The sequence below is a fragment of the Pongo pygmaeus genome, chromosome 5 (assembly GCF_028885625.2).
Source record: "Pongo pygmaeus isolate AG05252 chromosome 5, NHGRI_mPonPyg2-v2.0_pri, whole genome shotgun sequence".
Classification (NCBI taxonomy): domain Eukaryota; kingdom Metazoa; phylum Chordata; class Mammalia; order Primates; family Hominidae; genus Pongo; species Pongo pygmaeus.
In genome coordinates, this window is record NC_072378.2 from 20,149,178 (window position 1) to 20,163,463 (window position 14,286).

Below are 14,286 nucleotides of genomic sequence, written 5' to 3' on the forward strand. Positions count from 1 at the left end.
AAAAGGAAAAGGAGTTGAGAATCTTCCTACATACTTACTTTTGTGCAGTGCAAGGAAAAGCATCATACTGTCTTTCTCAAAACAAGTTCTCTCTGAACACTTTTTAATTTGATGAATTTATTTAAACTTATGGACAGATCTGATATGAAAATTTACTTTGCCCAAGTTACTAAGACTCAAAAATCAAATCCTTAGAGTTACTGACTTAAGATAAAACTTAAGTATCATCTATGTCATACTTCAATCAAATCATAAAACAATCCAGAACACATTTATTGGTTTATGGTTGGAATTCATGTTCTTTTTTTTTTTTTTTTTTTGCAAAAAAATACAAAACTCAGTGCAAGAGAACATACTAAAAGCACAGGAAGGACAAAAAAAGGAGAAGATCCATAAATGGCTCCTTGATGCAGCCCCAACAATTTCCTTAGGATTATGAGGCCTCCAAACTTGAGCTTCCCTCAGATTTTCACCTCTCTAACCTTGGATTTAAACACACTTGTCAATCATAGGATCCAAGGAAACCATCTGACCAACCTGGAGTTGGATAGACTCCAGCATGGATGAAGTAGGGCTATTTTCTTTTTGTCCTATAAATTTTTTTCATTATTAAAAAAAGCCAAAGAAAAATCTTATGTTTCTTCTTGAAACTAAGATCATTAGTGAAGACTAGACAATGAAATATAATAGAATAGGAAAAATTAAGAGAAAACAGGTAGCTGAAGATATGTTTGAAGTAAAAAGAAAGCTAGAACAATGCCAGCACCCCCCATTATTGCCTTCTGATACAGACTCTAGGCAATTCACCAGATGTGGTACCCATTCATTCATTCATTCCCAACATCAACTCCTAACCAAAAATAACTTATCTTTAAAACATTAAACAAAATCTTAGATTTGAGCAATATTTCAATAAAACCTACCGATTTTACCATAATCTTTGGACCTAAAGTGGTAGAATTCTGATGTCCCAGTAAAGGTAGGATGGGACAATGAGATAACCCAGCCATCAGTTATTGGTGTCGGAAGAGCCAACCAATCGCATGTCTGGCTGGCCAGCATCAGGATGAACTGACATTCAAGCCTCTGATATTCTCCCAACAGGTAATTTTAGAACCAAAAGGCTCTACTTCGTATCTTTATTACTTCCTTTGCTTATAATAAAAATCCACTTGTGGTACTTGGACAGTAGAAAAGCAGGAAGTCAGGCAAGCAAGAAGTTTGGCAGGGGAAGAGAATACAGGCTCAACAAACTTCCACTCAGCAGCAACCTAGACCGCTACTGCCATCTTGCACAACTCCAGTGGGTGACTTGTATAACCTGTAGCTCGGACCTGGTAGGGAGGGACAGAGAAAGCTCAAGCAGAATTTCCTCACCTCTCTAATGCTTCTGCCTCTCCTATACCCTCCCCACACTCCCTGAATGACTGCAGAGGAGGAGGAGGATATTACAGCTTCAGTGGAATGCTCCCAGTTCCTATCAATTATGCCAGCATGAAGGGAGAAAATAAGTGACCCAGAAGTTGCAGCAAAGGAAGTACATAGTTCTACCAGGCTTCCTAGGGATGCAACTAAAGGCAGAGATCATGCCTCTGGACTCATTTCAGTGTTCATTGGTATCTATTCAGAACCATCCAGGGGTGAATTAGAGTAGGAAAGCTTTTACTTTTTTAATTTCTCCAAAAATTTAACTTCTATATTTTGGCACTCAACAACAAAATCACCAATTCTCTATTTGAATATTCTCTATATTCGAATATACTTGGTATAATTTATGTCTGCAGAATTAAATTCCAAGTGACTGTGTTAGTTATTGAAAAGCTGGCAGCAGCATGAAAAAGAAAGATGAAATAAACAAATCTTGAAATCTCTTTGCAAATATCCTCTTTTTTTCCCTATTATAGAATCCAATTATTTGAACGTACTGGGCTGGTCAGCTGGAGTGACCAGGATGTCATAAACCAACAGAGGAAAACATTGTCCACAGAAAAACAGGACAAATGATCTCTATCAGTAGCAAGAGGTACAGGCAAGTAATATTTCTATTACACCCAATTAAGGCAACAAGGAACACAAATGGCAGTTGTTCCAATTCTGTTAGCTTCAGTGCACCATAACCTTTTAACATGCATACAAATATATTTAAATAAAATTCCAGGATTTTCTCTCATTATTATAGTAATATAAAAGAGTAGAATGAGTATTAAAATCACCAATACTATTTTCACGTTTTCAATATTTCCTTTCACCCTTTTTCTGTACATGTCCACATTAAAAAGAAAAATGCAATCTTGGCACATGTATTTGTCTTGTGGTTTTTATAGTCTTTGAAAATATCATTTTCAATGGAGGCATACTAGCACCATAATTTAATCATTCATCTCTTTTAGACCATTTAGGATGTTTCTGGTTTACCACCATTATTGAAAACAGCTGAACATCTTTATGAATAAATTTTGATTTCCTTATGGTAATTTAACTCCTAGGAATTTATCCTATCATAGGATATGAACTTTAAAAAAAAAAAAATCTTGTTTGAAATTGATGGTGAAACTGCCTTCCAGAAGAGCTATGCCAGTTTACACTCCCACTAGCGGTACATAAGAGTTCTCATTTCACAGTGTTTGCAACAACACGTGGGCAAATCAACCTGCCATCCTGATGGGAGAGCAATTATCTGCCTGAATCTGGCCTACCATGGCAAAAGGAAATAAGAGTTCTTGCTGGGGCCCTCCAAAGAAAACTCGATTTGTACCTATCTGTGAGCAAAAAGGAAGAATCAGTTTGCTCTCACAAACCTAAAAGGAACAAAGTACCAGCTGTATTACAAGCAATCATTGAGCTTCCCCCAGGAGAAAAGGAAATATTCTAGTGCTTTTAACAGCCCATATTCACAGAGAAAACATAAAGGACATTCACCACCGCATGTATTGATATGAATTGTATTAGCAGCACCAATAAAAGTGTATCTTGTTTGTTTCCCTTACCATTAATTCCAGTCCAGTCCATGAAAACTTGATTACTCTTGGAATGAAAAATACAATTTCAAGTCCCAGAATAATCTAAAATACAAGTTTATGTGTTCTCCAAAATAAAACACACACACACACACATATATGTTGTTTAACACAAACACTAACCTCATCCCATCCCATTCAATTCCTATCTGTGCTCTTATTCTGAAGGCATAATAAAGAATGCTAAACATTTAGGTCTGCATGCATGCTCAAAAGAGAATGGCTGTACATCAGGCTGCTTTAAAACACCAGGTTCAACTTCAAAATACTACTTTATCTCTTGACAAAATCCTAAACAAGATATTTCAACTGCAATAGTAGAGTTAAATCAATTCCATTCTGACGAACTTGTGGTTTGCTTGCATGCCTGTAATGAGAAGAAACACTGGTAAAGAACCTCTCTAATTGGCAATTTGTGATTTAAAACATTTTGTCAATTTCAGGTTGGTATGTAATCTCCATGGATGTTAGCTGACATTACCCAGGAAGAGGGATTTTTGGTAGTGAGGCAGTGTGCCTTTATGGTGATAGGGAAAAATAATGCTGCTTAACAATGATAAAAAGAAAAAAAGACAACATACCCCTCGAGAACTAGATAGTAGGGCCACTCAGTAATTAGAGAACTGAATCACGTGCAATTTTCAGGCAGATTTTTTTTTCTGTATTATTTCCCTAACAACACTGTCCTTTCTAGTTCAAACATTCTGTAGTTTTGTGGGTAACATCAGAGATTTCTTAATATGAGGAGATCCAAAAAATGCCAGAGAATAAACATCTCTCGAGGACATTTATCAAGACTATGTGGCTGAAAGTGAGGTTGAAAGGAACTGATTTCCATCCTCCTCTGGTGTCAAACCCCCAAATCCACGATGTTCAGAAGCACGTGACTGTTTTCCACAAATTGCCTTTATTTTTTCTCTTTGGTAACTTCAGAATTCTGATTACACTCAAAATGATGTAGAAATTATTCAAGAGTTTATGGTTTTAATAAAACAAATGGAGATGTGACAAGAACAACCAGAGATGCAGACGGTAGAGGCATCCTTATCCTGTATGATCAGGATCAGGGGACGGTTGTTAATTCATCAAAAGGTGAGGAATCATAAAACAATGCGCATGAGCTTCCTAGGGCTGCTGTGAGAAATTACAAGCTGGGTGGCTTACAACAACAAAAATGTTTTCTCTCACAGTTCTTGAGGTTAAAAGTCCAAAATGAAGGTATCTGCAGGACTGGTTCCTTCTGGAGGCGCTGAGAGAGAATCTGTTCCATTCTTCTTCCTCGCTTCCGGTGGCTGACGGCAACCCTCGAGCTCCCGGGCTTGCGGCTGCATTACTCCAATGTCGGCCTCCATCTTGACATGGCCGTCTTCCCTCTATGCGTGTCTGTGAGTCTGTCCCTCATGGCTTTCTTACCAGGACGCAGTCGTACTGGATCTAGGGCCCACTCTAATCCAGTGTGACCTGATCTGTTTGTTTGGGTTTTTATTTTGCTTGTTTGTTTTGAGACCAAGTCTCACCCTGTCGCCCAGGCTGGAGTGCAGTGGTGTGGTCTCCGCTCCCTACAACCTCCACCTCCTGGGTTCAAGCGATTCCCCTGCTTCAGCCTCCCATGTAGCTGTGGGACTACAGGTGTGCGCCACTATGCCCTGCTAATTTTTGTATTTTTTGTAGAGATGGGGTTTCACCATTTTGGACAGGCTGGTCTTCATTTCCCAGTTTCCCAAAGTGCTGAGGTTACAACTGTGAGCCACGGTGCCCCGCCCAATGTGACCTCATCTTATCTTAACTAATTGCATCTGCAAAGACTATTTCCAAATAAGGACATATTCTGAGGTGCTGGGTGGACATGAATTTTGGGAGGACACTATTCAACCCAGTACACAACAATACACTCACATTTTAACCTTTTTTTTTTTTTTTTTTTGAGACAGGGTCTTGCTCTGTTGCCCAGGTGGAGTACAGTGGCATTATCACAGCTCACTGCAGCCTTGACCTCCTGGGCTCAAGCGATCCTTCCACCTCAGCCTCCTGAATAGCAGGGACTACAGGTACACACCACCACACCCAGCTGAGTTTTAAATTTTTTTGTAAGGATGGGGTCTCACTATGTTGCCCAGGCTGGTCTCAAACTCCTGGACTCAAGTGATCCTCCCACCTCAGCCTCCCAAAGTGCTGAGATTACAAGCATGAGTCACCGTGCCCAGCTTTAACTTTCTACACAAACTTAAAATATGTAACTAGACATTCATTCTGCAGTCTTTGCTCGCTTCTGTCTCCTATCACTGTGCCTGGTATACACAGGGTTCCCCAATCACTGCCTCCTGAATAATGAACTAATGAGCCTTTGACACAGGACCAAAGCCTTTCCTTGGAGTGCAGATCTGCTGAAGGATGGCATCTCTCTCACATAAACCCCAGCCACTATCTCTAGGGTCATTCCCTCTAGCACAGGCTGAGAAGGTAAAAGAAAGTAAAGATGCTTGCAAAGCCATCTGAGTGAAGAATCCTTCATGTTTATACTTCCTTCCCCCAACCCCCAATCCTTTCAGCATTCTCACTCACATTTAATTCAATGGCATTTATTTTTAATAGACTAAACTTATCTTGGTGGCTTTCCAAGGGACCCAACCTAGATTTAGAGAAACTATTATCTCTCCTTTCACATTCACATATAATCAGCTTACGTGTAAGTTGTGATGGTCAATTTTGTGTGTCAACTTGACTGGGCTCAGGGATGCTCAGATAGCTGGTAGAACATGATTTCTTGGTGTGCCTATGAGGGTTTCCAAAAGAGATTAGCATTTGAATCTGTGGACTGAATAAGGAAGATCCACCCTCATCAATGTGGAAGACAATCATCCAATCCTTAGAGGGCAGGAACAGAAAGGTGAAAGAAAGGACTCATTCTCTTTCTCCTTGAACTGAGACATCATCTTCTCCTACCCTTAGGTATCGGAGCTCCTGGTTCTCAGGCCTTTGGACTCTGGGACTTACACCCCTAGTTCTCAGGCCTTCAGCCTCAGACTGAATCATACCACCAGCTTTTCTGGATCTCTAGCTCACAGATGGCAGACGGTGGGACTTCTTGGCCTCCATAATCACATAAGCCAATTCCCATAATAAATCCTCTCACATAAAAATCCTATTGGTTCTGTGTCGCTAGAGAATCCTGATACTGATACATATATACAAATGCAATAAACAAGTTTGGGAATAAACACATATAACACTAGCTAAACGTATGACACAATGGATGAGGGTGGTATCTGTGGCCACCAGCTACAAACACTCTGTGCACCAGGGACAACATATGACTGACAGGCAATGGTAGCAACAACCCTTGAGAGCCAGGCAAGAGACCTCCTGCTACCTGAGATCCAGATTCATGACTCTGGGGTACAGGGAGTGGGGGGAGGGAGGGGATGGCAACCAGGGAAGCTTTTTAAGGAAAGTGATCTTTGAGCTGAGTTTTTAAAAATGAAGTAAGAGATTTCCAGGTTGACAAAGATAGGAAAGGGCTTTCTATCAGGGAAATGAGCAAAGCACAGGCACAGAGGCAGGAACTAACCCAACATGTGTGCAGACCACAAACTTTTCTGCATTGTACAATGGGAGCAGATGGCAGAAGATGAAGACTTGGCAGGTCCAGATCATCATCAGCTTTTATTTTAGAAGCTCATTCTCATTTTTTCTTTTTCTTTTTTTTTTTTTTTTTGACACAGGGTCTTGCTCTGTCACCCAGGCTAGTGTGCAGTGGCATAATCATAGCTCATTGCAGCCCCAGTCTCAGGCTCAAGAGATTCTCCTTCCTCTACTTCCTGAGTAGCTGGGACGACAAGCACGCACCATCACACCCAGCTAATTTGTTTTTTGTTTTGTTTTTAATTTTTAGTAGAGATGGGGTCTCATTATGTTGCCCAGGCTGGTCTCAAACTCCTGAGCTCAAGCGATCCTCTTCCTCCTCCTGCCAGCTCGGCATCTCAAAGTGCTGAGATGATAAGTGTGAGCCACTGTGCCTGGCCTAGAACCTCATTCTGATGAGTGTAGAGAGCACAGACTGGAGACGGGGCAGGGCAAAAGGAAGGACAGCCAGTCAGGCAGGCGTTGCAGGCTTGGGGTGGTCCAGGCTGGTGGCGGTGGGCATGAAAGGCAGTGGGCGGATTCTAGTGACAGACAGGCTGTCGTACTGAGAGGACCTGGTGACACAAGGATGCAGGTGGTAAAGGAAAGAAAGTCTCTCTGGTACCTCCACAGGCACCTGTCTTGCATTTCTGTGCTCTTGCAAAGCCCTCCTTTCTGCCTGGAATATCCTTCCTCCTGCCTAGAATGCACAGTGTCTCTCGAACCTGGCATTTACCTAAAATATTGGCCACTCAAAAGTTGTTGCAGAAATGAATAGATACTTCCTGCCTTAAAAAGAGAAGAAGATATATACAGGCAATAGGTATTAATGTCATTTCAGCCAGTCAGCGATTTTTGTTTAATATCCCAACCAATACGGATGCAGGGACTGTTTAATAATGAGTCTTCTGGAAACCTTAAAGAAAAGAATAGTAAATACTAGAGTATTTAATGCATTCATTTCTTGACCACCTATTAAGTGTCAAGAACTCTTCTAAGTATAGAGGGGCTCTGGGGTGAAACCAAAAAAGTGGTTTGTTGATTGAATGCTATGGAGAGTTGTAATCCCCATTTAGAGATTCCTTTTAATACTATACCTGCCTGGCTATTTTGTTATCATTGTTGTTCCCATGTTTTCCATATTTTACTAGCAATGCATGTTGGGCTTTTTGTTTTGTTTTTTGTTTTTTGAGATGGTCTCACTCTGCCACCCAGGTTGGAGTGCAGTGGCACGATCTCAGCTCACTACAACCTCCGCCTCCCAGGTTAAAGTGATTCTCATGCCTCAGCCTCCTGAGCAGCTGAGATTACAGGTGCCTGCCACGACACCTAGCTAATTTTTAGTAGAGATAGGGTTTCACCATGTTGGTCTCAAACTCCTGACCTCAAGTGATCCACCCACCTCAGCCTCCCAAAGTGCTGGAATTACAGGCATGAGCCACTACGCCCATCCTGCATATTGTTAAAAAACAAAGTCTTTGAATTTCTTCCTGAAGGATTGAGAAAGCACGCTCCACAATGTGGCGGAGAGGGCACACCACTGGAAGAAAAACAAGTAAAATCCCAGAAGCCTGAGGGTAAGAAGAACTTATGCATGAAAAACTAGTCTGAGACCAAACCACAGTCACAAAGATTTAAATGCAACAATCCCTGTGTCCCAAAACAACACTCTTTACCTTCCTGAGCCCTTTCAAGGTGGGACAGTTGAGTTGCACAACTTGCAAAGTTCATGAGCCATGAGCGGTCACTCCCTCATTTCACTGCCTAGTTGCCAACAACTCACTGAAGGAGGTACAGTCCAACCTGAGTGGGGAGCTTGGGTCCCTGACCTCAGGCTACCTGCAGAGAACACAACTAAACTCCCGGGAAGTAACATGGATAACAGATCATGCGTTACCAGGAACAGCTCTGCTGTAATGTTCATTCCTCAAGATTCACAAAAAGTTGTTCCTGAACTAACCTCAACAGGGCATAGAATTCTCAGTTTTCCATCCACAGTCTTTACCATGTGACCAATCAGAATGGGGTGGCCCACCACATTAAGGCCATGGTAATAGACAAAATGTTTAGAAATTATCCTTCTAGTTGCTGAAGGTCAAGGAGGCCTGAGGCCAGGGCAAGGGCAGTCAGGAACACTCAAAGGGGTCAGGGTAGTAGGTATTTATCAGCTAGTGTCAAAGAATTTCTATATTATTAACTAGTGAGAGATGAAAACCCTAACACAGGGATAGAAAACCAAATACTGCATGTTCTCACTTCTAAATGATGAGACTACGTGGATATATAGAAAGAACCACAGACACTGGAGCCTCTCAGAAGGTGGAGGATTGGAGGAGGGAGAGGATCAGGAAGAATAACCAATGGGTACTAGGCTTAATACCTGGGTGATGAAATAATCTGTACAACAAACTCCCATGACACAGATTTGCCTATGTAACAAACCTGCACATGTACCCCTAAATTTTTTTTAAAAGTTTTAAAAAAGAGAGATGAAAACCAACCCTGAGTTAAGAACCTCAGAACAGGGGTTGACAAAGTTTTTCTGTAAAGACCCAAATAGTAAATATTCTAGGCTTTGCAGGCCACGTGGTTTTTCACAACTACTCAACTCTGCCGCTGTAGTGCAAAAGCAGTCATAGACAATATATAAATGAGTAAGTGCCCGGTTGTGTTCCAATATAACTGTACAAAGACAAGCAGCAGGACAGATATGGAGCACAGGCTGTGGTTTGTGATTCCTGTCTTACAGCATAGCAGGGCTAACAGTCCTACCAATCAATCAAGTCTCCATCCTCAATCTCATTAGCAGTGTCTTACCAACTGATTTAACCAAGCACCAATGATTCTTTTGTGCACCCTTGATGTTTACAGACCCCAAGAGACCAAGTCAAAGTCAGCAGTCAAACCCCTCTCCCTAAAGTAAGATACTCACCCAGAAAAATCCGTAGTGAGAATTCCATAGTGGAAGATGTATATTCGGCTGATGTGGCATATTGTAAGATATCCCATTGCTACAAAAAAGGAATATCTGAAAGCAAAAATGTAGATGATCAGATTATTATGCACAGCAATAATGCACTCAATTAATGTTCCCCTCTTCCTCTCTTTCACCCTTCACATGCAATTGGTCACAATGTCCTATCTGGTCCAACGACATCCCAGGCCACATTTCCACCCACTACTCTAGCTGAGCCCCTCATCTCTTCTCACCTGGACCACTACAGTGGCTGTCAGCCTTAGCTGCATAATGGAATGGAGCTTTGCAAACCACAGATCCCTGGGACTTGCTCCCAGCTATTCCTGTTTAATTCCTGCCACACCTGGTAGGTGTAATGGCAGTGCACAGCCAGGGCTGGGAATCACTACCTGTAAGGTCTCGCACTCAAGATTCTCCTCTTCACAGCCCTCATGTTTACATAATGATTTTTGTAAAGTACAAATCATCACCATACTGCTGACCACTTCGTCTTTAAACACTTTATTCTCTTGGCTTCCATTCTCCTGTTTTCTTCCCACCTCTCTGGTTAATTCCTCCAAGGCTCCTTGCTCAGCTTTCCTTCCTCCACCTACCCCTCAAGTGTTAGCATTTCCAAGCTCAGCTTGGGACCCGGCCCTTCCATGCCTCAGGCTTCAATTACCACTTACTCATGAGCATTCCCTGGCTTCCTTCAGAGATGTGTTCCTGACCGCCTTATAGTGTACACTAGCAATACACACACAAGCCACACAAACACACACATCCACATATAAGTACTTGTCAAATGTGTAATTATAAATATAGGTGATAAGCTGTGCAATGAATGTTTATGTCTCCCTAAAATTCCTATGTTTAAATCCTAACCCTCAACATTAGGAGGTGGGACCTTTGGGAGGTGACTAGGTTATGAGGGCAGAGCCTTCATAAATGGGATTAGCCCTCTTACAAAAGAGACCCCAGAGAGTGCTCACTCTTTGTGCTATGTGAAGATACGAGAAGACGGCAGTCTGTAACCCAGAAGAGAGTCCTCACCAGAACATGCTGGAACCCTGATCTCAGATTTCCAGCCTCCAGAACTGAGAAATATTAATACATTTCTGTTGTTTATAAGCCACCCACTCTACATACAGTACTTTGTTATAGCAGTCCCAGCTAAGACAACCTGATCAACACCCATCTCCCTGACCAAACTGTAAGCTCCATGAGGGCAAAGATGGTCACCTGTGCTTTGTTCACCATATTCACCTACTGTGTGTCACATGAATAAACAACTACGTGACTGCTACTCTTCTTAAAAGTCTCCAGTGGATCCCACTATCTAGTGAAATTGCAACCCCTGAACACAGCATGCAAGGTGCTTCACATGCTAAGCTCTACCTCGCCTTTCTGGACTCATCTCCAGCCATGCTCCATGTTTACCTTACTCTCAAATGACACTGCACTGCTCATGTTCCACAATGAAACCCTGTATTTTCAGGCAAGATGTCTTTCTGCATGCTCCTTCTTCTGACTGCAATTCCCATCTCCATCCAATAGTCTATCTGGAACCTGCCTAATTTTCAGATAAGGCTCAGCTCCAAAGTCACCTCTTCTATGTTACTTGGCTTGGTCTTACTCCATGCATCCCACCACGTCTCCTGTTCCCCACCCCCAGCACAATTCATTGCTCCACTGTCTGTATGTCTCTAGTACTACATGCTAACACATTTAATTACAATATTAGAATTATTTGTGTATGTGTCTGTTTCCCCAACTCATTGTGACCTTGAACGTCCCCACCCTTGACCTGACACATGGGAGGGGTTCAGTTACTGTTAGTTGAAATGAACTGAAATGAATACATTACACATTTTAAGTGGTTCAGGAGCCCATCGGATATAGACATAAATTCAGAAGGTATAACTTTTAAATATATGCCACAAAACAGGGAAGAGGTATTTTCTGATATTAAATTATATTGAAATCACATATTCACATTAAAATAACTCATGAAGACTAGATCAGCCTAAGGAACAGTAAAGTAGGGATAATAAAAATTCATTCGGTAGCAAGGGATAGCCAGACTTTAAATAGCATGAAGGAGTTCTGTAAACTCTAAATCACTGTGTAACTTTTATGTGCTCTTTACCATTATTTGCAAACAAAGTAGTTACTATGCAGAAAAGATTTTTTCTCTATCATGGGTTCATCCTAAACCACTTCCAAACCAGGAATATGGTCAACAATGCAAATGACTAAGAGAAAATAACTCCCTTAGGAGTTGAAGCAGAAGTGGAATGAAGTTAGGCCTTGTCATCTCCAGCAACTGTTCCCTTTCTCCAGCCAGTTCATGAAGCTCAAGGCAGAAACACAAAGCAGACTCAAAAGATAGATTCTTCCAGAACCCATTCCAATGCAGCCATGTGTGCTGCTTCCCCTTTGTCCTCAACAGGAGTTAGATCTGTACCTTACCCTGGCCCACAGAAGAAAGAAAGCAAGTTTAACTCAATTGTAGTAAGACCCCACCTGCCCAGGATGGCACCAAGTGCTGAGTCCCAATACAACAGGGCAACACATTCGTGCCCTGGCCAAACCTAAAACATCTAAGGAATCAAGAAGTGGTAGTGAGAACATGTATTCTACAGACTGACTGATATGGTTTGGCTGTGTCCCTACCCAAATCTCATCTTAAATTGTAGCTCCCAAATTCCCACGTGTTGTGGGAGGGACCAAGTGGGAGGTAATTGAATCATGGGGGCGAGTCTTTCCTACGCTGTTCTCATGATAGTGAGTAAGTCCCACAAGATCTGATGGTTTTGTAAAGGGGATTTCCCCTACACAAGTTCTCTCTTCCCTGTTGCCATGTAAGACATGCCTTTTGCATTCCACCATGATTGTGAGGCCTCTCCAGCCACGTGGAACTGTGAGTCCACTAAACTTCTTTTTCTATACAAATTACCCAGTCTCAGGTATGTCTTTATCAGCAGTGTGAAAACAGACAAATACACAGACCAGAGTGAGCTCAAATCCCAGCACTGGCAGAAGTAATCCATGGTGGGAGAAGTTGGCAAAGCAGTTATTCTAGGAAGGAGAGGTGTGGTAGAGATTGGCACATGTGGCTGGGCGTGGTGGCTCACACCTGTTATCCCAGCAATTTGGGAGGCCAAGGTAGGCGGATCACCTGAGGTCAGGGGTTTGAGACCAGCCTGACCAATATGGAGAAACCCTGTCTCTACTAAAAATACAAAATTAGCCAGGGGTGGTGATGCATGCCTATAATCCCAGCCTCTTGGGAGGCTGAGGCAGGAGAATCACTTGAACCCAGGAGGCAGAGGTTGCAGTGAGCTGAGATCGCGCCATTGCACTCCAGCCTGGGCAACAAGAGCGAAACTCCGTCTCGGAAAAAAAAAAAAAAAAAAAAAGAGAGACTGGCACATCAGACACGGTGGTTATGTGGGTGTGTTCACTTTGTAGAAATTCATCAAACTGTTTACTCATTTACCTCTCTGAGCTTTTATTGTCTCATCTCAGAAAAAAAACAAACTATATTCCATAGTGTTGTCCTAGAGTTAATATATTTGAAATAATGAAATATTAAATAACAAATTAAATGATATATTACATAATAGTTTATGTGTTAAAAATGAAATAAAGTATATTAAAAAGAGCTTGGCTTAAGACTTGGCACAAAGCACAGACTCCAGCATTGATAACTGCATCACCAAGTTCTCACACTAGGCCCTCTGCCCCAGGAGACACAAGCCATGTTCTGCTCCAGTTGGTTCACGTAGGGTAAACTGATGCCTGTGACTTCTGCCCAACACAGTGGCTTGGGAAGGAAACACAGGCAGTATCCCCAAAACTCTCTAAACAAATGCTGAATAACAGTCCAGAAATGGGTTAGTTTTGGCCAGGCATGGTAGCTCATGCTTATAATCCCAGCACTTTGGGAAGCCGAGGCAGGCAAATCATGTAAGGTCAGTTCAAGACCATCCTGGCCAACATGGTGAAACCCCATCTCTACTAAAATTATAAAAATTAGCTGAGTGTGGTGGTAGGTGCCTGTAATCTCAGCTACTTGGGAGGCTGAGGCAGGAGAATCACTTGAACTGGGGAGGAAGAGGTTGCAGACGAGCCAAGACCACGCTATTGCACTATAGCCTGGGCAACACAGTGAGGTTCCATCTCAAAAAAAAAAAGGGTTAGTTTCATATGGCAGCAAATACCAATCTTTCCCTCCTCTTCTCAGCCACATAGCAGAACTCTTATCACTGATTCAGTGAAGTAAAGAGGAGAGCAATTCACACAGAATCATGACATCATGGTACTGAAGGGAACTTGCGTTCAAACTGCTGCAAACCCAGCATTTTGCAGGTGGGAAATGTGACATATGGAGAAGCTGCATGACCCGTCCAAATTCACACTGCTAGGAGGACCTTGATTTCCTGACTCCAGCCTAGAGCTCTTTCCATAAACAGGAAACAACACTGAGATTTTTTAAAAAATTTACATTGAGTTCATCCAAAGGGAACTGTGAAACAATTTCCACTTCGGCAATATTGGCAGCCACAAGAGCAAACCAAGAGGAGCATCAGCCAGGCACGGTGGCTCACACCTGTAATCCCAGCACTTTGGGAGGCTGAGGCAGGCAGATCACTAGGTCAAGAGATCAAGACCATCCTGGCCAACATG

At 42.2% G+C, this 14,286-nt stretch overlaps 1 protein-coding gene across 3 annotated transcripts in view; it reads right to left on the bottom strand.

Annotated features, from left to right (window-relative positions):
• Positions 1 to 14,286, bottom strand: part of MBOAT1 (membrane bound O-acyltransferase domain containing 1) — a 115,157-nt gene that overhangs the window by 33,551 nt on the left and 67,320 nt on the right. For all 3 annotated transcript variants that reach the window (XM_054491753.2, XM_054491755.2, XM_054491754.2), the window contains one exon: positions 9,571 to 9,666. In XM_054491753.2, coding sequence (XP_054347728.1) covers positions 9,571 to 9,666 — 96 coding nt within the window. The remainder of the gene's footprint in view (positions 1 to 9,570; positions 9,667 to 14,286) is intronic.